At 44.0% G+C, this 27517-nt stretch overlaps 1 protein-coding gene across 1 annotated transcript; it reads left to right on the top strand.

The window, feature by feature from the left end:
* Positions 1-11150: 11150 nt before the first annotated feature.
* LOC117765103 (EMILIN-3) lies at positions 11151-26152 on the top strand. Its single transcript, XM_034591369.1, has 6 exons — positions 11151-11794; positions 21239-21361; positions 22253-22575; positions 22751-23097; positions 23222-23572; positions 24129-26152. The coding sequence occupies exons 1-6, from the start codon at positions 11610-11612 to the stop codon at positions 25272-25274; spliced, it is 2475 nt and encodes an 824-aa protein (XP_034447260.1). The 5' UTR covers positions 11151-11609; the 3' UTR covers positions 25275-26152.
* Positions 26153-27517: the final 1365 nt, after the last annotated feature.

The following is a 27517-nucleotide window of genomic DNA, read 5'->3' as shown; positions in this document are numbered from 1 at the left end:
TGCGTGTTTGACATGCACTGATACAGCAGTACACCCTGTGGTCCTTGAAACGCCGAATCGTTTTCACAGGGTTTCGTCTGTTTTCTTTCGTTCTCATTGAGTCTCTGAGTTCGGGGGGTGTTGGTTTTATTTATTGTTTCATAATGTGGCTGCTGTGAAACCAATGGGGACTGCAACTTTGATGAAGGGCTGTGCAAATAAATGGAGCCTGACGTGGCTTAAGTCATGGACACTGGTGGGAGAAGACTGCCAAAAGCACATTTTCAGAATTCCTGTGGCAGCAAAGGACGGTGTGTATGGTTTTTGTTTAACCACAAATGTTGTCTTTCTTTTCTGTTATCAATCTGGGAACTTGTTGCTCTCACTCTTTGGAGTTTAATGGCTTTTGACACCCAAAAGGGCTTTTTTCAGTTGGATACTTTTCACATCTGCAGGTCAGGAGAAACCAGTTGGCACCAGTCACTGATGCTGTGGAAGAGGGGACTCTTATTAGGTGCATTACCATGGAGCCTTCCATTCTGATTTTAAATAGTTTAAACTCAGGTTAGGTTAGTGCAGTGACATGTCTAAAGAGCAATGTACCTATGTATAACTATAGAATAAACAATATAAAAAGATATTTCAGGTTTAATGTAGTTGCTCTATGCTGAAGTGTTTTTCAAGGACTTACTTATGTAGGTTTAACTGCAGAAATATGTGTACAGGTGGTGTAAAGTTGAGACTGGAGTCTTAGGCATTATGGGCATGTTGGCCTGCCATGTGCCGCCCTGTATTGGTCAGAGCAGTACAGGCCATCTGCAGTACAGCTGCACAGTAGAGGACACTGATCAGCTTCTCAGTGACGCCCTCTACTCTACGATAACTTAGATAAACTTTTCATAAAAATGAAAACAAAGATCTAAAGGAGGAAGTTAACCTGGTGGAAAATGGATGGAGGAAGATGGAGATTCAGCTCAATCAAGAGTAGCTGAAACTAAATGATGAGCCCCTCGAAAGAGTCACTTTTAATTTGCGGCTTTTTATGTCTGCGCTTTAGTAGCATGACTCACAGGCTGACAACTGCAGATTACACACGACTTTGTTTAAGTGCTTGTGGATGTCACTCTGTTAATTTTCAAGATTAAAACATAACCGTTCTGTAAAAGAAGATGGTAGAACATGAGATACCTGTTTGTTAGAAAATACTTAAAAGTCTTTGAGCAAAAATGTCACCTTAACTATTTTGTCAGATAAGGAGTCAGAAACACAGACACATGTTTGCATCTTCGTTTAACTCTAAAATGTGACACAACAGCATTGTCAATGAAGGAGAAACTTTTTATACAGTATAAAGTAAATGCAGACTGATTTACAATTCCAAATTCAAATGCCTCCACTGGCTGGAGAACAATTAGTTAAAAATGCTTATTTATATTTTATGCTTAATTCCATCATTACTGTGCATTAGTTTCATGTATTTAACTTTTTCTACTTGAATCAAATCACCAAATAGTTCTGAAACGTCTCGTGCCAAAGAGATAAGACCGAGAGAGATGATGTATTCATCACTCTTGCACACAGCTGCTCAGATTAAATGTGTCGGTGCCAAAATCTTTAATTGGAACCATTTCAATCAGAGTTAAAAAAAAACATGCACATGTAACTGCAGCTAATGTAACTCCTGGTGCATGATGGTCTCATTGTAAAGGGGGATCAGGGCAGGTGTCTGAGAGGCTGGTGACACCTGCACCGATCGCACTTAACACACCAGGAGATATTAGCTTGGAAATGCAGCCAAGCTGTTCATGAAATTCCTCCTGAGGGTTGAAGGAGGAAGGAGTCAGTGGGCATTAGAAGGCAGGAGTAAAGAGAATGATTGCCGTCAGTGTGAACCGTGGACTATTGAGGGCGGAGGAGAGGAAGATGAGGAAACGGAGCCGACAGGTTGAGTGATACTCGTGGATATCGGCAAGGAAAAGGCAATGATGGCTTTACTCTTGTGAGTTTATGACCCTTTTCAAGTGCTGACCTCACATGAACCATTAACAACCCCCTGGTGTGTGTGTGGGAAAAACGTACACACTTACACACATAGAATGAGGGCAGGCACAAACGCATATCTGCGCACACACACTGGACGAGGTTGTTAGATTGATTGGTCATTGCTGTTTTCACCACGAGCCACAGGAAGGAGAACAAACACGAGAAAACAAGGCTCCTATTGTTTCCTCCAGCCTCCAACACAGATAAGGAAAGGATAACATGAGCGGTTACCAGGAGAAAACAACTCAAGCCCGTTTATTTGATTGGTTTATTTCCCTTTAAGGCTGATTAATGACATGACAGACTTAATCTAAAATAAAATAAAGACAGAGGGGGAAAAAAAAAACATTATGGCCAAGACTTCTTCAAACCCATCGCCCACTAAAGCCACAGTGAAAAACCCTGAACCCGCTGACCCTGAGAGAGTGAAATACTCTGAACCCTTTTTCAAGTCTCTCCAAATAACAATAATCCTCCTTCATCATGTGCGTCTATTTTGCCGTTGGAGAGGTTTCAGAGAGAGTGAGGAAAAAATGATAGAGACCACATCTCATACACATGGAGAAATGTATGCCCGTTCACACACTCTGCAGTGCTATCATAAGACTCATTGGCCCAGTGTGTGGTGGTCTCTCTGTGAAAACACACAACCTGCACCATACACGCCAGTCTGAGCCGTGGATCCCGGCCGCCTGAGAACTAATAATATTTAGCCATATAATAAACTGACACTCGGAGATTTGCTTTTGCTGTAACAGTGAGGACTGGTGAACCTGTTCTTGTTTAGGGAGAATGATTCGAAATGATCAACAGTGACTATTTAATTATATATTTCTTGAATTGAGACCAGCATTTAAGCATTTTTTAGACTTCTTAAAGGGATAGTTAACAAAAGTGTTTTGGAGTTTCAGGGGTAAACAGTGTAGCAGCCAAATTCAATACAATTGAGGTAACTGGCGACCACTTCTTCAGACTGTGGGCACAGAGGCAGCACGGACAGCACCTCCACCGGTACCAGAGGATCAATCAGTGGAGGGCTGTCAGCTGATTGAGCCTCTGGTACAAAAGGCAGCAGCAGAGCTGAGGGAGACACTGGGGAGAGAAAAACAGGAGACACCAGCAGAAAGTGCTGGCAAGTTAAGTTGCGTTGGTTTATGTTTGACGTTCGTCAATAAAAGATGCTGAAAAGCAACACGAATGTCTCTGGCTGTTTGTGAGAGACCCCGGTGGCATCGGACATTGCCACACAGACGTAAAAAAAACAACAGAAAATAAACACAACATTCCTCCATACTGCTTGTGTGGTGTCATCCAAGTGTCTGTGAATCTTCATTTTTCGGTGCATTATCCCTTTAAAGAAAGGTACGGTAAAGAGCAGTTTCTCACAGGGTAGAGTGAAATGAAAAACAGAACAATGAGTTCATTCAGGAAACCTTGTGAAGGAAGTCGGAGAGTTTTCGACTTCGAAACTCGCAAACCCTTCTCTCTGTTTACTTTTTAATCTATGAAAAAGGTGGAAGTTGACATCACTTACATTGACTCCACCCTCACATTGATATATTTTACTGCATAAGTAAAAGGTTAACACAGGCCCCTGTGTTCGATAACTATGTAGAGTCAACACATTAATTTCTGTGACTTCACAGTTGCGTTTCTGTCCCTCATCTAAATTTATCGTTATTGTAAGTTTGGCAAAGTAAGAGCGGCGTACAGGGCATCCCTTGTGCTGCAGTAACGCGTGTTTTCCTTCTGCCAGCTCCGGCTACGCTTAAATGATGTGCGTATGCTCGTGCATGTGGATACACACGCATGAGTGCATGTGCGCCTGTTTATGTCTCCCTCTGCGTGCACGTGCACATGTGTTTGTGCATGCCCGTCAGTCAGCCCTCAGCTGGGCAAACCTGGAGGATTGCATCACAGTGAAGAGAAAGGAGCAGGCCCGGCCAGTAAACTAGTCTTTAATTGCTTTGCAACTGAGAACACATTGCTGAGGAAACAAGGGGCTCATTGTGAGTGTGTGTTCATCTCAACACACCTCATATTTTCTGCAGACTGCCCACCACCAATGGCTCTGCAGCGTTTTACAATGAAACACAAAAGCCGCACAATTAAGATATAAGTGTTTGCATGCTGGCTCACATGCATACACCCTTAACACATGCGTCTGCACTTCTGCATGCCGATGTATTCCAACAGCAGACCGTGTGGCTGCTGCGGTGCAGTGTCGAAAACCCAGAGGGACAACATGAAGTCGGTCTGCTCGCTGGAGGATGAAATACAACATGGTGCTTCTGTGTTTCACTCTGCAAGAGCTCTGCATGATGAGGTCTTAAAAATGAGTGAGGTTGAAAGGTGTGTGTGTGTGTGTGCGTGTGTGTGTGTGTGTGTGTGTGTGTGTGTGTGTGTGTGTGTGTGTGTGTGTGTGTGTGTGTGTGTGTGTGTGTGTGTGTGTGTGTGTGTGTGTGTGTGTGTGTGTCTCATGATACATCTACAGTGGGTGGTGGTGGTCTGGCTTGGATGTAAACCAGATGTGGACTGGATGCAGAAGATCGTACCCACCGGAGTGAGAATGAAGCCTGTGTGTGTGTGTGTGTGTGTGTGTGTGTGTGTGTGTGTGTGTGTGTGTGTGTGTGTGTGTGTGTGTGTGTGTGTGTGTGTGTGTGTGTGTGTGTGTGTGTGCTGGTGCATGCAGAGCGCCAGCATTGATAACAAATCCAATATAATTTTGCATTGCACCAACCACATTTCGCAGAGTGGGGATTCTGTGCTGGCAGGAATGAGCTCATGCTACATATCACAGCCTCTGCTGTCGTGGAGCGTAGCGCTGCATCATACACTGATATTATTACGCCTATTTAAAAGCTGCGTAAGATGAACTGTGTCAGTGCAGGGAGATTCTGTTGAACCTATAAACGTCCAGGTCCTACGTGTATTACATTTCAGGGGGATGTAGAGATTAAGATGAAGGAATGAGCAGGAGATTTATTTTCAAGCCACTTTTCTCATGAGAGCCGACTACATGAAGTCTCATAACATGACCGACGGTTACGAGGCCACATGTTTTTGCAGAGCTGCTGAATTCGGAAAATCTGATCAACCTCTCTGACGACGCTGGGCTCAACTGCTGAGTCTCTTCAGATTTATCTTGTCTCAGTTATGTTGTCAAAATTGAATATAATTTATAATCTAACCGAGGCATGGAAATTGGATTTGGTCCCATTACCACATTAACAACAGAAATCTCAAACTAGCCATTATCTAATAATCATCATCATCATTAAATGTTTAAAGAGGAAGAATAAACTCTGAGTTAAGATGTTTTTAACTCATGTAAAAGAGAACGAGGATGGGATGAATGAACTGGTTTCTTTGACTCACATGGAACATGCATGTATTTGTCATTATCTGAACACGGAGTCTGTTCAGTGTATGTACGGCTCTTGTTTTAAATCTGTTCTCTGACCTCATCACTCGCTGCAGGAGCAGACCAAGTAAATCTCTGTGTGGGCTGGAGGCTTCAAAAAGAGAAGATTTAAGAAGGGCTTAAAAATAAATTCGAGATGCTCCTGCAGACGTTTTCCTGAAATCTTGCAGAAGGGCTTGTAAGGGAGAATGCAAATGTTCGTGTCAGTTGCTCAGGACCTTTTATGATATAACTTTTCCTACCAGTCAAGGGAGTGGGCGTGTTGATGACGTTACTGATGGACGCAAAACTGAGATGAAGAAAAAAGAAACACTTTACAATTATATCCAGATGAGAAAAAGGCGCCATACACGTAGAAGACTAAGATGTTGAGTTGGAAGACAACGAGATTTGAGAGCTTTTGGCAATAAGGGCTGACGTCTCGTATTAGATGCAAACTCCGGACCCAATTTAAATGAAATTTTCAGGAGTTCATGTGTGAAAACAGCTGTCAAAGCGTTTGGTAGATTAATGTGACTTTCATGTATATTGGTACATTCACACCAAACAAGAAGCAAATTTACGAATATACAAATTTTGGGTCATTCACTACACTCGCTTGAATTGAACCCAAACTGGGTTACCGGTCATCCTGAGGTAGCGCTGGAAAAATGGCTGTCAATCAGAGGCAGCTCCTGGAGGAGATGGTGAAGCTGTGTGTGATTTTGGACACAACTCTAGTTTGTTGACGCCATGAGGCAGCGTGGGCTCATGGGAATTGTTTTCTTCACCACCACTGTATATGAAAATCTACCTGATGCAACTCAGGTGCAATTCATGTTCACGGATGAGGTATTAAAGTTTTATTCACATTACGTTACAAATGGCAAAGAATAACTGTGATCCATGTTATTGACAGTGAAAGGAAAAAAATGCTGTTTTAATTGAAAGAAACGACCCAACCTTTTTTGGGGGGATTTCTCTGTGCTTTAACATTGTCAGAAACATTTTGGATAAGGTAAGTATACAAGTCAAAATAAATATGTAACATCGCTTTTTAATTGTTACATACTTTTTATCAACTGTTCTTCTATGGTGATATTGTTGGTGGAAAATTTAGTGCAGGATTTGCAAATGAACAGAGAGACAGAGTGACCCCCTCATTACAGTGCACTTCTTTGTAAGTCAGTGTGAGACGCTAAAACAAGGAGCTACAGATATTGGTGGGCAACAGCTCTGTGACGAAAACCTTCAGGAAGTTTCCGGGTCATCTCCAGCTCACACTGAGACTCTGTCTCCGCAGCCAAAGTTGTCACATTCTCACAGTGGAGATGCTGCTGCCGCCACAGTCTCCATGAGCTGCTCCTCTGTTCTCAGTCACACGCGGCCCCTCCCTCTCTCTTTACGTCCCACTTTAGCTCTTATTTGAGGACGGACGGCCAACACTGGATCACATACCTGCCATGGAGTGACAAGGGCTCTGGGGGCTTGTGTGGTCCAAAAAAGAAGAGGGGGAAAAAGTGACTGCACGCATGGGTGCACTCTGAAATGCCATTCCTTTCCCACACCTCCATCTTTATGAGTTCATATCCTCCCGGTCCTATTGTGGAAAAAGAAGCTGTTTCCATCACAGGAAGGCCCCTTTGACCCCTGTGAAAAAATCGGTTGTTTGTCCCTCCTGTAACGACTCGATCCACGATGATTAACCTTTGGTGTATTGTTTGAAAAGACCACACTCTACAATGAGAAATGCAGTCCTTCCCCCCTAAATAGTTAGTTGTGATCCAAGCCCTTTCTTTCACGATTATCTTAAAGTTTAAAAACGAAATTCCCGTTTTTCTCCTGAGTCGAAGATTAAACCGACCACAAGCCTCGTATATCCCCGTGACAGTGAGTTTCCGCACCGTCTCAGGACATTTTCCCGTACACTGCATGTGAGATCTTACCATCCCCAGGCCAATACAGAATACTTCCTCTCTCTTCGGTTGGAAAGCACCAGTGGGTCTTTACTGCCCGCAGAGTGGAGAGCGTGGCTAATTTATCACCATCCGTCTTAAACTGTTGTAGATGGAGGCCTGATTTTAACTGCTGGTGTCACATGTTAACGAGCAGGTTTTATGGTGGAAATGATGGGGGGTCACACCACCTAGAAATTAACGCACCAAGTGGCTAAATTGTATGTAAATGTCTCTTTTTTTATTTTTTGTCTTGATTTAGTTGGAGTTTTCCAAACTTCACATCTTTGGCAGAAGCTCTGGTGCGTCTCCAACAATGAGGAATTACGTTTTTGTCTGCAACTCTCCTGCCTTGGGAATAGAAAAATACATGACAACCATTCTCCTTGTCTTCAGCTCTTTATGAAGTTTGGGCCGCTTCCCAGGTCACTACTGTAAGAAAGGATCAAGTGTCCTCCTGGTTGCTAAGAAGCTGATGTCACTAAACTGGAATCCGTCCATTTTCTCTACTTCTCCCTCGCTGTGTCTGTGCCCCTGTGTTTAAATCTAATAAACGTGTGTCCTGTAGAAATCCAGGGGAAGACTGATAGCAACCAATGGGGATGGTTCATGAAGGGGTGAGGACAATTAAACTAATTGACTGGTGTCCTGTTGCACTAAAGTGGATTCATTAAGTTTGTCTGTTATCACTGCAGGACTGTGGAGGTTCTACACACTGATGGCTCCCATCAGGCACTGGAGGCTACAGAGAGAAACTGAACACAGGCTGCATGTCCCTGCAGGATACTGCACTCAGTGGTCAGTTTATTAGGTACACCGAGCTAAAGGCCGCTGCACACTGTTCTACTTTTGACTGATTTTAAAAACGTGGGAGACAAAAGACATAACATGGACAACTTGGCCAGAAAACCACACGCCCACAATTGTGGGAAACGATTTCACAGTGGCGATTCCAGAGACTTGGAATCTAACAGAAACTTGCAAGAGTCTTCTTCTTCAATCTTTTTGATAACAATTGGCAAACAACTTTTAGGTGCATTACCGCCACCTACTGAACTGGAGTGTGGAAAACTTGCATGATTGAACAAGACTTCAGAAGAAAAACAAACCGATGTCGTGTGTTCTGTTTTGCAGTGAAAAACAAGCTGGAGGGGAGTTGGAAGTTTATTGTTACTTTTAGTCGCAGTTATACAAGTATGCAACATCCGTTTGGTGACACTTCCTGGTCAGCTCACACCCATTGGCTATTGCGTAAATATCAAACATGTTTTTTAAGGCTGCAGTTTGTGGTGCTGTTTAACTGCATTGATGGACGACATGACAGCTCCGCAAAAAGTGAAGCCAAATCTTCGTGATTGCCCCCTGGTGGCTGGCTGCAGTAGAGGTCATAAACCCTGCCTCCTCTGGCTTAGCTGATGGGACATGGACCAAACAAAAAAGTCTGTCATTTCAGATAGTTCTTATCACACTGATATATGAGTTTTCGTTTTTCCAGTGTCTTTGATACTGCGGATTCACATCACAAGCACACACTCTGGCTTCCAATGTGCAAGATGTTGGCATTCGTTTCCAGCATATTTTGGCTTCATTTCTGCATATTAAGAGGAAATGGTGACACGTCATGTATATCCTTAATCCAAACCATAGAAAGATGAGGGAATTGCACATTGCGTGTTGTAATATTATTTGTCACAGTCACCAGCTTGGATTTAGTACAAAAGTCAAAGTTTTATATTAGCAAATGCTCAAGAAGCTACTAACTTTTCCCCCTCAGATTCCCATTAAGGACATGGAACCAGTCAAGGGCAGCAGATAAGAATATTTATCTGAAACCGCTCACAGATGTAGCACAAAGGACATTAAGTCTAATATTGGCAGAATGAGCTTCTGATCTACACATTAGACACAAGGAAATGAAAAAAGAAAAGAATAAATGGAATGAATGCAGAGGCACAAGACTTGTAGCCAATGATAATTTGTTTTTGTTCACTAATTAATAATTAAAGCAGAAACAATGTATTAGTTATCATTTCTTGTGCAATGTAGCTCTGCTTACTCTGGGAATAAAGTAATAGTAAACTCTCACAAAATCCCTAATATAGTTGGATTCAATCTCTGACCTCTATACAACCAATATTCCATTATTACTAAATGTTAACTGCATTTGTGTCAATTTATATTCAGGCTTAGGACATATTATTTATCCACCAACAAGGTGAATATGAGTCCAGCAGATGTTTTACATTATTATAAACTAACACAAGATTCACCAATATTACTTGATTTTCCCCAACATCTGGACGGTGTGCTGCATGGGACGGACATCTGTTTAAAATTGTGCCAGTCGTTTCTGTGAAAAATGGTATTTCAGAGCTGAGCCTCCTGCCAGAATAGACACGGATTCAGAGTAATTTCCTCTTCACTGTCTCCCTGCTTTTGTGAGGTGACAGTTTTTGAAGCGACGAGAGGAATCTCCTGCAGGAAGAAAAAAATTACAGATATATATATATATAGATACTAAAGAGCAAAAAACGCAAAAACATTTATAAAAAATAAATATTCTGAATAGTTTTCAAGCCCTTTGTTCCTCCGCTCCTCAGCTAGAGCCCATTTTGCTTGATAGATCCACGAACCTTCAGTCTGTATCTGGGAACTTTTCCACTTGTGTGAAGTGTCTGTTTGCCGACTGTTAAACTGTGTGTTTCTTTCACACTGAACCATAAATGAAGAGTAAATAAAGTAGGGTAAATGATGCACAGTCCACACCAAGGTGCGAAGGAAACTACAAACCAAACTGTCCAAACAAAGAGGCCCATTCAGATACCTGCCTCTTCCCCTAAAGCTCTGAGGGTCAGTCACACAACATTGAACATTGTAATTGTTGATACACTTTTAAATAATCCTGCATCATTTGTTACCACTAACAAAATGTCGAATTGCAAAGATGTCACCAAGCACCACCTATTTCATGTATCTATTGCAGATGAAGAAATACATTTCTATTTGTCCCTTTCTGCCGTTGCTGGGCGCTAACACTAGAAATGGCTGTGTTTTTGTGGGAAAGTGAAGGAAAGGCCAAAGAGATTCTGCAGGATGGGGTAAATATTATTAATTCTGTCTCGGACAAGCCTCGAGGGGGTATGAAAAATGGAACATTTCATTCAAGTCCCAGAGCGAGCCGTCTGCAAGACACAGGAGGCAGTTGAGCATGAATTCAAGAAGTACACCGAGGCGCTGCAAGACATAAGCAGGGGGTCAGGGTGTGGACCGCAACTGAAGCTGTGGCTGGGATTTTTAATGAGTGACCGTGGTGAGGCAAGGAGGAGGTCCATTGTGTCCAGAGTCTGCAGCGTCTTAGCTGGCTGCAGCCGCGGCCACGCACATGGCAGTGAACTGGGCCTGAGCTTTGATGCACAGCTGCTCCCGGAGCAGATGGAGAACGAAAAAGGAGAGGGTGAAAAAAAAAAATACAACTGTTAAGGGATTAAAGAGACAAAAACTTGAGTTTGTTTGAGAAAGGATAGAAATGGGACAGACGAGGGGATGATGAAAAGAAAAAGGAGGTGTGTGTGTGAGAGATAGAGAAAAAGAGAGAGAGAGAGAGAGACTCACCAAATCATATTAGCAGCCACTCCAGTCCTCCACCCCTTTGTGCAGAGCTGCCAGCCTGGAGTTGGGGTGGGATATGCAAATGCAGGCCATCGGTCCGCCTGCCCCTTCGCAGGCAGCAGAGCAGCACGCTGCTTCTTCTTGCACACACACCCTCACTCATGCAGAGGAGGGCCGAGCCTAGTCAGCAGGTCTCACACAAGCATGTGTGTGTGTATATGGAGCTGAAACTTTCCTAGAGGCACGCTCTCGCACACTCTCTCTTCCCTCCTTCTCTCCTCTGTCCTGCTCTCCTCTCTCTCCTTTCCCCTCCTCCTGCACACCTTTGTGTTGTTTTCCTTGCCCCTCTTCCTCCCCTCTCCCCTCCCTCTTCAGCCCTCACTTAGTTTTCCCCTCTGCTCTGCCCCGTGCACTCAGAGTGTGGTTAGTGTGCGAGCGTTGCAGGGCGAGATGCTGCTGATGCTCCGGCTGTCCGGGCTCCATGTCACCTCCAGGGCCCAGTGAAGAAGACAAGACTGCAGGTGTGCCGGGGAGCTTCAACACAACAACCTGAGGAACCTTACAAACTGTCGCTTTTTACCCTGTTCTCCTCATCACCAGTTGCATTTTAGGAAAAAACAATGAGGACCGAGTTGTGTCAACTGGCTGCCCAGTGCTTCCTCTTAGGAGTGCTGCTCTCTGTGGTGGACAGTAAAGGAACCTTCTATGGAGGCCATGTCAACCCTTTCTATGGAAACAGATACAACCTGTTCAAGGCTGGACTCAACCCTCACCATTTACCAAACAAGCCAATGACCCGTCACAAGTAAGTTCTCCGTTTTGGCCGTGTCACAGGAGCTAGTGCACGTTTGCTTTCCCTTCCCCGTGCTTCAGGGAAAACAGCTAGAGTGCATGCCAAATATCTCGAGTGCTTTGCGAGCCGGACCCACCTCGTACTGTATTCCCCCCAAGGAACACATGTCACCGGTGAGTTGTAGAAATATGGTTTCAGTTAGGGCACCGGCTCGGTATCAGATCCCTGAATTGACTCTGTGTTCCTCTCTTACTCACCATCAGCCCTTTTCTGTGGTTCACACCTAAAACCATCTGTGGCTGGGGATAAACATTATACAGCAACAATGACATTATGAAAACAAAGCCGTCATTATGGTCTTAATGGTGCAGAAGGGGTCGGGGGGTTGCTGAGTTGATGACAAGGATATTGATCCCTCGCAGCCGCTGTGTGTTTGTGTGTGTGCGTGGTGAGGAGGGGGCTCGATTAGAAGCAAGTCGTGCAGCGCGGCTGCCAGAAGGGAGTGGTAACACTAATCCTCTGTCGATTCAATTGAATTTTCAGTGAGATTACTGTTGAAAACTTTCTCTTTCTCCACTCAACTCTTCCAATATCAACACCAAGGATCTCCTGTTTCGGGTCACTGGTCTGTGATGTGTGTACACACACTGGACTGATATTGACGGGACGGTCAAACCTACACGAACAGAGTGGAATAACAATCCCTATGATGTGCATGAAATTTAAAAGTCATGAAGCCCGGGAGATGAAACTGAGCCCTGTGGATATATATTTTGCCTGGATGGCTGATATTTGGCCTGCGGGGCTCTCTCGGGTTTTCCGTCCCTTTCCCTCTCGTCTCTTTTGCTTGGCTTCCCCTGAGAGCTGTTATGTCTTTGGACAGCTCCCCAGTGACCTGCTGCTTCACTCAAACTGCCTGAGAAGACTGTTGATCGCACAGCCCCGTTGAGACTGCCGTTCACAATCACCTTCAGGGAAGAGAATCTTCAGCAACCCTGACTGCACATTCAGTTTTCTCCTTTAACTCGATCATCTGCATTCATCCTTCATCCTTCCTATTCCTTGATTTCAGGCATATTATTATGTGCACTGTTTAGCCCCCTCTCCCAGCCCTGCTTCACTTTTTCCACAGGGAAAAGTGAAAGCAGTTACTTATTACATATTGATTAACTCACTATAGCTCTGTCAAATGGACCATTAAACAACGAGACAGCCTCATGTCACTTAGTCTATAGCTGTGCATCAATTCAGGGGCCGCATCCTTCGGACCGTCGCCTAGCAACAAAGTGACGGACAAAAAAGTTCCTAATTTTTTATTTTTTAAACTTGTGTACCATTAGCCATTCAGTTTTACATTTTAAAAATAATTCTTTTAACGTTTTCGCTTTGCTTTTTGCCGCCATAACCTCTTTGAAAAACAGTTTGTCACAGAAGCGCAGGGATATGTTGGGCCAGGAAGGATCCAACTGGTGGAGGGAGCTTGTGTTGCTCGGGGGTGGAAGGACATATTTGTCTAGAGCAGCCTCTAAATTGGAACAGTCTAGTGGCACCGCTGTGACACAATCAGTCTTCAACTGCAGCCTCGGAAGGATGTGGCCCCCGAACATAGCTTATATTATAACATGTAAAGAAACTAAATTATACATTGTATATCATTGGGAATCGACCATCACCAGTGTGCTTGATGTTCGGATGCTTCATGCCAGAGGTCTCGTCCTCATCCTCGTCCTCATCCTCGTCCACCACGTCCAATACACATAGCTCCTCATGCATGTTGGCAGCGTACGACAGTGGCATGTTAACTTTTCCACAGTGGCACCAAAGAGGTTTATTTACGTCAGACACGCTTGAATCCTGCGGATCGATCAGTTTGAAGAGGGACAGATGGTCAGTAACTTCTTGTTGCTGGTAGCCGGTGACGTTTTGTGTCCATGTGTCCTGCCTGTGTTTATACGAGAGCTGCTGAACCACCTTGGACACAGTGGGCCCCGGGGACCTGTCAGTGTCAGACCACCATGACAGATATATGAGCTCAGGTGTTGTCGGCCTGACGGGTCAGTGGAAATAGAGACTTAAAAATAACACACGTGCCAAGTGTGTGTGAAAGTGTCTGTGCGAGTGTGTATCGGTCTATATGTGCGTCTGTGAAGAGTTTCACTGCTGGTAAATGCCTCCTCTCGTTTCTGACTGACCACACTGTCACATGGACAAAACTCACCTCTGTTTAGAAAGTGAGGGATATAAAAAAAATACAAATTCTCAGCTGTTGAGGTGCCAAAGACTTTTTTTTTTTTTCCTTTAGGTTGAATTATTATCTGTGTTTTGGCAGCAAAGCGAGTGATTTGATTTCACAGTCATTCCTTTCATTCAATACAGCCACTCTCTGCTGTTAAAGGAATCTAGAGCCTCTATTCACAGACTCTTAGAGTACCAGTGCACAGTTGAAATACTGCACTTTATTACACTGTGCATCAGGTGGCTTAGAGAGCTCAGATTTCCTGAAGTGTGTTTTAGTCTGTTACTGACATCTTCATCTTCAAGGGCAAATTATATAATTCAATATTCTGTGCAACACTTTCACAAAACCAGTGAGAGCAGCACAAAGGTAAAGAGCGAGTGTGCTTTGCATCTCAAAAAATTGCACAATAACATGTGAAACATAACCTCAGCACCATATACCCTTGGATTGGCTCTAGTATTTAAATCAATTAGGGTCCCAGCAGATGCCTCATGACTTCCCTGATCAGATTAGAGACATATCTGTGGGCTTGGCGATGATGTATGAGACAGAGATCAGGGGAGAAAGGTCAGTGAGTCAGTAGAGGTCAGAGGTCACGGGTTGCCGTTGTAAGTTTGTGTTGAGTGTCCAGCGGAGGACAAGAATGGAGCCAGTCTCCTGCCAAGGGTCACAGAGGCTGGGCAGTAAACTCCCAAGCTCCCCGCCAACAGCAAATATTTCTGTAACACACTGGTTTCACTGACCTTTTCGGCAAAGATTCTTTCTATGGTTACGCAGTTAATGTGGGAGGTTATGTTCTGATTGTGTGTTGATTGGTTTGATTGGAAGCAAGGTTACGCAAAACAACTAGATGGTAAAACTTTGGTGTGGATCCGAATTGCAAGAGAGGGCGTATTTTGACATTTGCACAGATTTTTACAGAGAATGGTTCAAGGACCTCGATGAGAAAAACAAGCAAACTAAGGGGACTGATCTTTATAAGTGTGTGCAAGTGTGTGCAGCTTGATTGAATTTACGGGAACTATTGGGCCTTGGCAGAGGTGCGTGCTCTGCTTAGCTCCATTTTAGTTTGTAGGTTGGATTTTCAGCAAGATTATTGAACAGATTTCCACAAAACTTGGTGCATGAATGGGGGCATGAGCCAAGAAAACACGTCGTAGAATTCGATGAAGATCTTTAAAAGAAGGGGGCGGATACAGAATTTTCTTTTTTTTCAATATTGGATGGATCTTGATGAAAAAAATCATGCATATTTAGAGGACTGTGTGTGTGCGATTTGGAAAAATCCAGATTGAACAAATTTAAATGTGGTTTCTTGAGGGTATGCACTGTACTGAGTGCACTAGTTTCTACCAACTTGCCTGGTGTAGCTGTCTTTCTTTTCTAAACAGCACTCTAGTATTTTCCAGTGACTCCTGCTACAGCTTTCACGAGAGCTACATTGTTTTGCTGAGCAGCTACAGCACCTTAATAAAGCATCACCACACATTGCTACCGGTTGTTATGTGTTATTGCTTTTGGTTTCACCCACAACTCTAACAAATCTATTTCAAAACCCTTTCTTTCAAAAAATACAGAGAACTATTCTCACTAAAGAAGATTATGTGCTTTGGGAAATGCCTGAGGATAAGTCATCAGTGTGTTTTTTCACTACCGGTCTTTGAGCTGCTTACTGTGTTCCAAGAGAAAAATTTCGAGAGGGCGAAACTTCATGGAGAATGAAGTAGCAACGACCAATACAGCGAGATCTTGTGTTGGTCTTATTTCAATGTCTAAAATTATGAATATGAACTTGTCATAATGAATAATGAAGTGTCTATAACACATGACTGCATTGCTGTTAGGATTAGAGACCAACAGGCAAACTTTAAGCACATGTCAAAGTAATGCGCTGCCTTTAAGCTATAGTAATCAGAGCTGGCTTGAATCTGAGTAACACATCTTTCCTTTAGCCCTAATCAGTAGCCACAAGAGCAACGTCAATCACCTCTGCACCATGGGGCCCTTAAGTCCGGCCAGAAATAGGACTCATTAAAAGCATATATGGAAAGAGATGGGCCCTGGAGGGGGAGTTGTTGGCCCATAGATCAGGTCCGCTGCAGCCGTAAATCTATCAGAGGCAACAGCAGTGGCCTGAGTTCAAACAGTCAGAGACCCTGCAGGTGAGTGTGTGGTTAGCACGGAGGAAGGGGGGACCCCCCCTCTAGTGCCGCAGTGTCAAAACAAGCGAGGCGATGGTTGGAGAAGTGGCAGGAGGACGACCGTGGCGCGTTCAGGCAACACGAGAGGCTTCGGTGGAAAATAAAAAGGTGGAAGGAAAAAAGAGAATATTAGAAGCAAAGGCAAGAGCAGGACTGGTATGCTTGGATAATTAAACAGAGATTACCTGCCGCTTTCGAGGAAGGTTATGAAAAAAGCAGAGCATGGAAAGGTGAATTGTTTTGGTCCCAGCAGAGGGTGGAGGTCAAGCAGCAATAATATTTGCAGAAAAGGCTCCACGTGAGAATCTGAGATGGGAATTCTGCTTCCCCCCTGGGAGGCCGGGAAGCGATTTAGAAACTGTAATATTATACTGGAAATATTTACAGTGGGCCCAGACATGGCAGTCCGAAAAATGACACGGCCCAGTGACAGAAAAAAGACAATATTTTGGTGTGAAGGGCGGCGGGGGGGGGGGCATGTTAGGAGAGAGAGAGGCAAGAGAAGTAGTAAGTGTGACTTTCCTGAAAGGAGGTGAAGGCTGTTTTGATTTTCATTATAGGGGGGGAGGTCAGGTGATGGTGGAAGGTGCACAAGAGAGTTTAAGAATTGGCGGCGGGTCAGTTGGGGTTGGGTGGTTCACTGAGGGTGTGGATGAACTGTTGACACATTGTTTTTTAGATCTTGGGTGTTTTCTTTCTGGTTTTGGTGTGATAGAGCTTCTACGTTTCTCATAACACACAAAAGAAAATGTGAAACATCATCAGGAACATTTCAAATACGGCAGCTTTAAGAAAGATGGAGTACATGAGACTCTGGCAGGGATTCGTTCATATGGGTGTTCAAGGCCTTGTTTAGTTTTAAACTGCTAATGAGACAAGCTAAATGTAATCACATTACATACATTAGGTACAGTTCAATTAAAGGAAGCATTGTGTGGTGGCTGTGGCTCAGGGGGTAGAGAGGGTCGCCCACTAACCAGAAGGATTGGTGGTTCGATCCCAGCACCTGGAAGTGTCCTCTGGCAAAATACTGAACCTCAAATTGCTGCCTACTGGTATGTGATATATTGAAGGGAATGTGTGTGTGAATGTGACTTATACCCTAAAGTGGTTGGAGTGGCCCATTAGACCTAAGAAGTGCTACATAAATACATTCCGCTTACTAAGCAGCAGGATTGGATGCTAGTAGTGTGGATCTTGGAATGGTGAAGTTGGTCATTTGGTGAATTGCATTTGGTTTGCACCACAAATATCTTACAAACTACTGGAAGGATCGTGGTTGTGGCTGCCTGACGATTCAAACCAATGACTTTGACGATGCTGACGCAGTGAGGAAACTTTTTTTGGTTCATTGTGAAAAGTCTGTTAACTATGAAATGTATGTCCTCCTCAGGATGAATAACTTTCATGATACCTGTTTGTCTCATCAAATGCCGTCATCAGCTCAAAATTTGTATCTATCCTATTCTTTGTAATAATAATAAATAATTATTATAAACTTTATTGATATTAAATAAATTACCTAATTACCTCCGCCAAGGAGATTTTCATCTGTGTTTGTTATTTACCAACATTACATAAAAACTACAGCATAGATTACTTCATAAATTGGTGAAAGGATGCAGTTTGGGTCAGGAAACAACCCATACAATTTGGCTGTAGTTCCACATCAGGGGGCAGATCCAGGCATTTAGTTTTTCCTCTTTCTTTAATTTAGCAAAATATGGCATCTTTTCTTTAGAGAGTTCTGTGTCAATCTTGATTTAAAAAATCAAACATATTTAGAGGGTGTGAACATTTTGATGCTGATTCCTAATTAAAATCTGCATCCAGTGAATTTAAATGTGTTTATATAACTGGATTGTTGAGCCTTGGTGGACATATGTGCTCTACTGATTTCATTCTATTTGGCAAATGTTAGCGTGCTAGAGCTCTTAACTGAGATGGTGACCACAGTTAACCTACTTCACCTCACCGTGAACAGGTTAGCATGGAGACATAAGTATTTAACTGGGCCAAAGTGCAGCCGTGCAGAGCCGCGAGCATGTCTGCAGACTTTCTCAGGATTTATTGACTTCCTATTCCTCTGACCTTCATCACTATTCCACCTCCAGGTCACTGAGATCCTCTGACCAGATGCTCTGCTCTGTCCCACAGGCACAGTTAGAGTTTTCTTATAAGTGACTGCGTTATTCCGTGTGGCCAACACCTCCCCTCTGTCACCCACGAGCGATAAAACAAACATCAGAAAGTATTAATAATGCACAATGCCCCCCTCTCTCCTCTCCATATTCTCCATATCCCACATCATACTGGATCAAGGCTTCTCATCCTTGCACGTGTCCAGACTGGGGATCCTCCCACACCAGCAGCTTAAACAAAGTTCTCACCTACCCTGCTGCAGCTGGTCCTGGTTGAGACAATAACAAACTCTAACATATGTCCACTTGCCGATAAAACTTGTGAAATCCTCATCCTGCAGAGCTGTGTGGCCTCCGTGGATGTAAAATAAAAGGGCCTTGAGCTTCGCTGTGAATGCGAAATATGCTCATGTGTATGTCTGCAGAGCTAAGACACGATATCCATATCTCTGGAGCTGAAACTCAACATTGCTCTTGTAAAAATCTGTTTATACGCAGCTGAGGAGGTGACCTGCTGCTGCTCTCGCCTACACCGCAGCGCAGAGGGACAGGATTTATCTCAGCGCTCAGCTTTGATTCTCGTAACGCCAGAGCCCCTCTGTCTGTAAGACTCACAATCCCAAATGACATTGACAGATCTGTGAAAACAGCCTGAGCGCAGACGGGGAGGGGAGCAGAAACAGAGACCTATAAACAGAGGAAAGGTGGTTCCTGCACTTTTTTGCTATTATGAGTCTTGGGGTCATTGGCTCCCCCCAGATGTGCACCTGACAAACAAACGGGTGAACATGGTCACTGACGGCTCTGTGCGTGAGAAGGATCACACACCTCCTGCGCTGTATTCCCAAACATACTCACTGAGTCTGCTCTCGATCAGCTGTCACAAATCCTTGTCTGCCTATAGAAGCTTTTCTCACTCTCACATACACAAAAACAAGTCATAAAGCTCCTTATTTCTCTCAATAAATCTGTCTTCATGAGGAGAGAACCACTAAAAACAATTTCGATTTAATAACATAACACTTAAAGCACTGAAGTGCTGAGAGTTTCTGGTTGGCAGTGCAGCCAGTTGCCAGGCGCCCCTGTGAAAGACTGATTACATCAGTTCCCTGCAACGACAATTTTGTGAGAACCCCCTTAAATTCTATGACCGGCTCTGTGCAGGAGCCTGCAACGGCACCATCGCTGGAAACCCCCTAACGAGGCCTCATGCCTTTTGCTTTTTGCCAAACGCTTCATAATTTTACAGGGTTGGTTGAAATTTTCAAAAAATGCGTGTGTATGAAGTGGTGGTGGGGAATTGCCCTGAAACTTTACTGCTTTACAATTTTTTATGCATGTGCACATTATGATTTTGGTTTTGTTCTCCCTTGGGTCCCTTTTGCCCGGGGCCCCCAAAGTCCCTTGAAACGCACCTGGACAGATCACTTTTTCCAGAATCCAGGAATATCAATCTCCACTACCACATGAATGTGTTATTGTACAAATATATTTGTGTCTGACATCCAACATGTCATTTATTTTGGTGCCAAAAGGCTGAAAAAATTATAATTAGGAGTTGTAAGGAGTTTTTCATGGTAAGGAAATATGGCAGAAATGGTGATGCAGCCATATTTGTTTGTTTTTATTCTCTTTAAGTGTTTTTATACACTTATAAACCACATGATACATTAAATCAATGTTTTCCAGCCACATGTTTTTTTGTTCACACTTTTGCAGCGACCAGTAAATTGCCCGTGCAAGTTTAAAGTGCTCCCATCTCACCACATCAGTTCAGGTCTTAACCGCCACTTCCTCCACAACGCATGACCTGGCAGCATGTTGTCAGGCGAGTATGAAAGGAGCTCTGTCATTCTGACTCCTTGCCCTTTTCCCTCCCCAGCTATTAACATATGTCAACACAGGGAGAGCGGTGACACCAACGCAGTCAGCGGTTTGCAGAAAGCGGCAGCAGTGGTTTCTCACAGACTTCGACAGGCTGTGCTGTTTGTTATCCCTCTGAACCTGTTAACTTGGCATGCGGACCCTGCTCAGCTCCCGTGTCCCTCCCTGCTCCTCCAAACACTTGTATTTGTCCCGAAACAGCTGTGGAGTAACATGAAGTACTGCATGTGTTGCTAAATGCTCCCTGCTGAACGTAAGAAATGCTTCACATGTGAGCCCAAAGAGCCCAGATCATCGTTTCCTGTGTTGCGCGGGGGCCAGGGGAACATTTAGCAGTTGCTATAGCTGCACTGGCAGTGGAGCGAGAGCTGAGAAGAGGTCCAGCTCCGCCATGATGCAACAACTGTTAGAAGTAGTTACAGAGAAGTTATTATGTGCTGGATTCTGGACACATGTGAAAACAGTCCCAGGAAGGTGTCTTGCTGCTGAGTTACCACTTTTAAATAAAACAAAACAAAAGACAGAGGAAAAGCTCAGAGCAAACATCTTCGTTTTCCTTGTTGTGCGAGTTTTTTTAAAGGATAAAAAACTAAAACAACATTTTTATTCAACCATATGTAACATAAAGCTCCTGTGAAACTCAAAGACTGTAAATAAAGATGGACGACGAGTTTCATCAGTGTGATAGGTCTACCTAAATTGACAGAAACCATCTTTGAGAAAAATAAAGTTGTACAATTACTTTTTACATTGGTCCTATCCATCTATCTATCGTCTATCCATCTATCTATCTGTCTGTCTGTCCATCTATTTATCTATCTATATATATCTTTGTGATGTGCAAATGTAATCTAATTGAATCCACTGAGTTTGACTGATTTACAGTAAACACACTAATGATAAATTAGATTGGGACTGTGGTGTTTTCATACCAGATATACAGATATTATCTGATTGATTTACCTCCAATGTCCCTCTGCTGTCCCCATAGAAACCACTGTGCCTACGTGGTCCAGAAGAACATCACATGCACCATGCAGGATGGAGTGTCCACCTACGTGAAGGCCGAGTACACCACCAAGTGCATCTGGGGTCAGAAGTGTCCTGTTGTCGTGTAAGTTATTATTTATTTTTCATCTTAACAAAACAACATAATGTGAAACAAACCTTTTTACAATTCAGTCTGAAGTCCAACAAGTTTGACTGAACTCTGAGGATTTAAATGTATATTTATCACCTAACATTCAGAAAACTGTGACATTGAAGAGCATACTCTATGCAAATGCTGCCCTCTAGTGTTCACATGGTGAGCTGTTCTAAGATTGATGTGGAGGTCCTCTGTTGCAAGGACAATGCAAAGAATATTTATATAAAAATTAACAACGAGCATCATTTATCTTTCAGCACATTTAGAAAATTTAAAGGCTCTGGCAAATTTATTTATTATTATGATATAATAATATGATAATATGTCATATTCTTGTTGTTCATGCCAAACTAAAAAAATATTCCAAATAATAAATGTATCATAAAAACTGTGGTCTAAAATAAACACTTTAAATGTATATACTGTACTTTTACAGTATGTGGTTTTATAAATCTTGTTAATGTCAAAAGCGCCCACACAGGGGAAATCAAAAGAGAAGACTTTTTTCCTCACTGTGTGTGTGTGTGTGTGTGTGTGTGTGTACGTTCACAATTGAAATCCAGCTTATAGGAGATAACACTGAAGTGTGGTGCTGACCCTGGTTCAATCCTCTGATGCCACATCATTCACACTACACTATATTTAATCTCCTAATCTCCCTCTAATCTGTGTTTAATCCCATAGAGAAAAAAATCCCTTTATTTCTGCCCAGCACCTCTCATCTCTCCGTCCTCTGTCCTGGGGATGTAATCTTAATTAACAGAACAAAAGCAGCTCTTCGGACAGACCCTGATGTGACAGTTGTATTAAAACCTAAACCTCTGACAGTAAACAAGGCTTTTCTCCTGTTTCCCTCAGGTACAGGACTTTCTACAAGCCAAAGTACAAGGTGGGTTTTAAATCTGTGACCGAGCTGGAGTGGAGGTGTTGTCCCGGCTACTCTGGAGAGCAGTGCTACGATGGACCCACGTCATCACCCGACGCCATGATACCACCTTTCAAGGGTGCTGGTTTGCCCCATCGTCCAGGGGTGAAGGGTTTCCCTCATGGGCCGAGACCTCCCGTGGACAAGAGGCCTGGAGGAGGCCAGTTGGAGCCAGGCAAACCTTTTCCCGGTGTGCCTGACCACAGACCAATACCAACAGGACAACTGCCTGGTGGAGGCGGAACACCAAACTATGGTAAGAACAGACTGATTTATTGTTAAGCCCAAGGGTTTAAACTCCCACAACTGTTGTCTGTGTGCAATGCTCGTGCATCTTTGTGCTTATCTGAGCGAGCATGTACAGAATTTAAAACTAAGCAGGAGCAAAAATAAATCCTCTTTTCTCCTTTTTTTCATCTCTGGAAATAAAGGAAACAGATTTGGGATTTCTGGTGTGACTGGTGAACGTTTGGACCGTATGGAGGAGGACCTGCGTCGCCTCACCCAGGGTCTGGACACGCTCAATGGGGTGGTGGCCGGCCTTGAGGAGCGGCTGAGCACATCCCTCCGAGAAGATACCAAGAAGATCCTGGTGTCTCTGCTGCCCAGCGGTCACCGCCTGCCTGACTCCGCCGTGGGATTTGGGGTGATCCCCGATGGGACTCCTGATGGACTGGAGGGAGGAGAAGGCTTCCCTGGAGTTGGAGACTTGGCAGGGAGAGTGACAGAAGTGAGCGACGAGCTGCGAGCCAAGGCTCACATCTTAGAGGAGATTCAGGTACTGTGACACCATGATGAGGCAAAGATCAAATGAATGTCTCTCCAGCTTGATCGAATCAGGCCTCAGTCTTCTCTCCCCTTCCTTAATTAAATGCTTCTTTCCGTCTGGTCTGGGTCTTTAGGGGATGGTCCTGGGGCATGATGGCCAGCTGAAGAGGCTGCTGGACGGGGCTAGAGGAAGTCCCATCCCGGGACCCGGCTCCAACGCTTACCTTGATGAGATCGTTGACACCAAGATGGCTGGCGTGCGGGCTGAGATCCTGGACGGCTTCGAGAGTCGTCTGAGCGGTCTGGAGAACCACTGCAACAGGAAGATCGGGGAGGTGCAGGAGCAGTGCCACCTGGAGCACATGGACGGACAGGAGCAGATGCAGCAGAATCTGGACGGAAGAGAGACGGGGATCAGGGAGGAGTTGGGCACCTTGCAGGCTCAGATCCAGGGTCTAACTCTGACGGAGAGCTGCTGTGGACAGGTAGGATGTGGATGAGATTGTGATTTCACCAACATGAAGTAAAAACATCCCATCTGTCAAGTGAACAGCACTGACATACATCTACTGATGGGATTTACTGTAGATGCAGCTGTTTAAATTTAGAGGCAGGAGAACTTTTTCCCTGTTTCTAGTCTTTATTATTCAATCAATCAGATCTTATTTGTACTGCACTTCTTACACAAACAATGAAACGAGTACTTTACAGAATAAAAGCAATAACTATAATAAAAAAACACCCACACAGCAAAGCAATAACAGGAAGTGAAGTCTCGTAAATTTGCAAAGAGGAAACACCGAAGGCAGGTAAATAAAGAAAGATAAAATGATAAAGATAAAATAAAAAAATACTTAAGAAATATGAAATACAAAAAACACTACTATTGTCTACCTTTGTCAGGGCAGAAATGTGTCTTTGCTTACATGTGCAAAAAGTGCCATAAAAGGTATATTAAAAACACATTTTATCACGACACTGTGATCATGTCTGACTTTTTTTTTGTTTACCAATGAACCAACACCTTCTTGATGTCTGCAGGTAAACAGTCTGTCCAAGCGGGTGCTGCTCTTGGAGGAGTCAGTGAAAGGTCTGACTGAGTCTCAGCGTCAGCTCCAGACTGCCCTCACTGACCAGAGCATCCACGTGGAGACGCTGATCGAGACGCGCCTGGTGGACATAGAGGGTCGTCTGAACACCACAGACGGTGGACCTGAGGGAGCTGGGGGGCTCCCTGGTGGTCTGGATGGCTTCAAGACCATGCTGGAGGACAAGCTGAAGACCCTGGAGGAGAGGGTGTTCGTGGCCGTGGAGGAGCTGAGCAATGCCACAGCCCCTGCTCTCCTGGAGGGCCAGGTGGTCCCAGCGCTGGAGACGGAGATCGAGTCTGTGAGGAGGAGAGTGGAGGGAGACCTGGACGGCATTCAGAAGCAGCTGATAGACCTGGAGCTCCTCTGCACCTCCTCCTGCTCGCCCTCCACCCCGCCAGCAGGGGGTGTCAGCATCACCGAGGTGGAGGAGGATTGTGAGGGGATGGAGAAAAAGATGACAGGCCGCCTGGACTCCCAATCCAACCAGCTGAACCGCCTGAACAACACCATTCAGAACCTGCTCTTCAGGATTGCACAGGAGGACTCAGAGGGCATGGTCCAGGGCGAGATCACCCTGCTGAAGGTCAACATCAACTCGGTGAACCGCACGCTGAAGGGCCTGAAGGACTCTATTAGCTTCATTGCAAGTGAAGTGGGCCACGCCAACTCCACCTGGGAGCAGAGAGAGCACCACATAGTCAACCAGGTCCAGGGGATCACCAAACTTGTGGGCCACCAGGCCTCCATCCTGGGGGCCGGGGAGAGGCGGCTGGCCCAGCTGAAGGGAGAACTGGTGACTTTGAAGAGGCGGCTGTCCGGGGAGCTGCAGGGCTGCAGGAGCACGGCGATAGAAGTGCAGAGAGAGGTGAAGGACTTTGACAGCAGGGTGAGCCAGGTGGAGGGCCAGTGCAGCAGCCTGGGAGAGCTGGCGGAGCAGCTGGAGAGGATCAGGGCGGAGCTGGAGAAACACTCGGACTCGTACCTGGCTGAGGTCAATGGGACCCTGGCCGTCCATTCAGAACAGCTAGCTGAGCTGAAAGGAGAGGTCAAAGACTGGGTGGCCAAGGAGGCAGCAAACCAAAAAGAAGACCAGTAGCATCTGAGCTACAGATTATTATTATTATTTTCTTTTGTTTTTTTACAAGGAGACTTAATGTGTGCTTCTCGTTAGGCTGATTCTCTCTTGTCGTTTTCAAATCCCATCTGTGCAGCTGCAAATGAACTGAACCGGTGAAAGACATTTCCCATAAGCCCCCCCCCAGCCCAGTGCCTCCAGATGTCCTGGGTATTTAGTTTAGCGAAGTGAGGAGGAGCAGACGCAGAATTACAAAGACACACATATGGTTGTATAGCTGGGCAATATTGTCCCTTGAGATTTTATTCAATAGGGCATTTGTTTTTTCTCAGATCATGATTGTTTCGTTTTTCATATTTTACCTTTTTTTCTTAAATTATATGAAGTGACTGCATTGATATGATGTAAACTGTTTGTATTAGAGAATTAATAGCAGAACAAAGTGAATGATATGGGACTGATACGCTGCTACGGGTTTCTGCTGACCAGCACATCCAACATCCTCTGTGCGGACTCTTGTCTGGCCCTTTTTCAAGAATACTGTATCAACTTGGTGCTATTTACATTTTTTTTGTAAACTCCACTTTTACACATGTTTAAAAATGGTATACGTGTTTCTGTTTTGACAGTTTTGACAGTTTTGTTTCCTGCCTCATTTCTCCACGTTTCAGAGAAGTTCCGTAATTCACCATTGGGGGACAGTGACGAAACGTTACATGGCATGGTAGATGGAAAAGAAATAAAATCTAAAACCCTCGAGGGCTGTGTGTAGATTGACGGCTTAATATGTACTTCTCCAAATGTTATATGGGTTGTGGATTATGTTCTGTTTAATTCAATACAACTTTATTTATCGCTGTAAATAACTGACTGTCAGTAAATGTGGAGTTTATTGTGGAGAGAGTTATTATTGTTTATCAGCAATCGCACATTTCTTTGTGTTTTTTTTTTTTATTGTCAAATTTAGCTCATCCGTAGCATTTTTTTGGTGCCAACAAATACAATAAATAGAAAAATAAAGAAAATGTTAATCACAAATCTAAAACAATCTAGATATGGTCAATCGATGAGCAAATATTATGATAAATTGGAAATGCATGAAATAATAAACCACTAAAAATAACAAAAAATACAATTACAAAAACTATCATCTATGAAGAGCTGAGAAGAGGCAAGCAGGAAGTTGATATGGTGTCATTCTGTGTTTGTTTGTTTGTCAGCGTCTCTGTTAGTTGGCAGGATTTTGATAAAACACTCGACAGACATCACTTGTAGGAGGAACAACTTCAATTTTCGTACAGGATCCAGGATCCAAATGAAAATCCCGATCTGGTGAATTTGAAATGTGGTTTTATACAGGGACTGTTGGACCTTGGTATGTGCTCTCTGAGGGGCCCTCGTGTTACAAATATAATCTGAAGGATTACAGAATTGGGTCAAACACCAGAGTCACTATTATGTGTACAGGTAGAGAATATCAACATCCTATAGAGGCAGTGATCGAAGAGGTCAGATGATCCACAATTTCCTTTACGACGTGTCGGTCAAGTGATATCCCCATGTTTCCTCTCTAGTCTTCTTTGAACAGATCTTTGAAACGTTATTAGGCTGTGTTGCTGTTTTAAAGACAAGAAAAAAGACCAAGAAGAACTTCTCTGATGAGTTTTTGAAGGAGGTAAACTTGGCCAGCCTTTGACAGTGAGAAGTTGACGGTCAAACATGAACCACTGTTTCTCTCATTATCAATATCGCAGAACCAGGAGCGAGAACAGACTTTGAATAACGACTGCGCCTTTAGTCGGGCTGCACTATCTGCAGGATTCACAGAATATCTGCACATGGTTGAAGACAGCAACATCTCCCACTGATTAAATGGCTGTCAGCCTGTAATGGGGACCAGAAATGTAATCATATATTATATACTGTGCAGCATATTGGCTCCAGGAATTTGAGGTGTGACTGCATAGAGTAAGAAGGTTTTTTTTTCTTTAGAGGCACTATTTAGAGGGCTTTTGTTCAAAACCCCTGACTTCACTAAACTACTTAAACTAAAAGGAAGCTGTGCTCATTTGATAAGAATGTAATTGAATCAGCGCATTTGACACAAAATAAACGCAGCTGCTCACAAGACTGTGGTCACGTGACCCGGTCAGATGATCACTGGGCCATTAGGTGAAAGTGTTTGTGGAGTCAGAGGTTTGGTGAGACTCGGTGATAATGGACGAAGCCGAGTGAAACCAACTGAAAAAAAACGAGTTGACCTT

Source organism: Hippoglossus hippoglossus, chromosome 7, assembly GCF_009819705.1.
Source record: "Hippoglossus hippoglossus isolate fHipHip1 chromosome 7, fHipHip1.pri, whole genome shotgun sequence".
Classification (NCBI taxonomy): Eukaryota; Metazoa; Chordata; class Actinopteri; order Pleuronectiformes; family Pleuronectidae; genus Hippoglossus; species Hippoglossus hippoglossus.
This window is presented reverse-complemented; position numbering and strand designations above follow the sequence as displayed.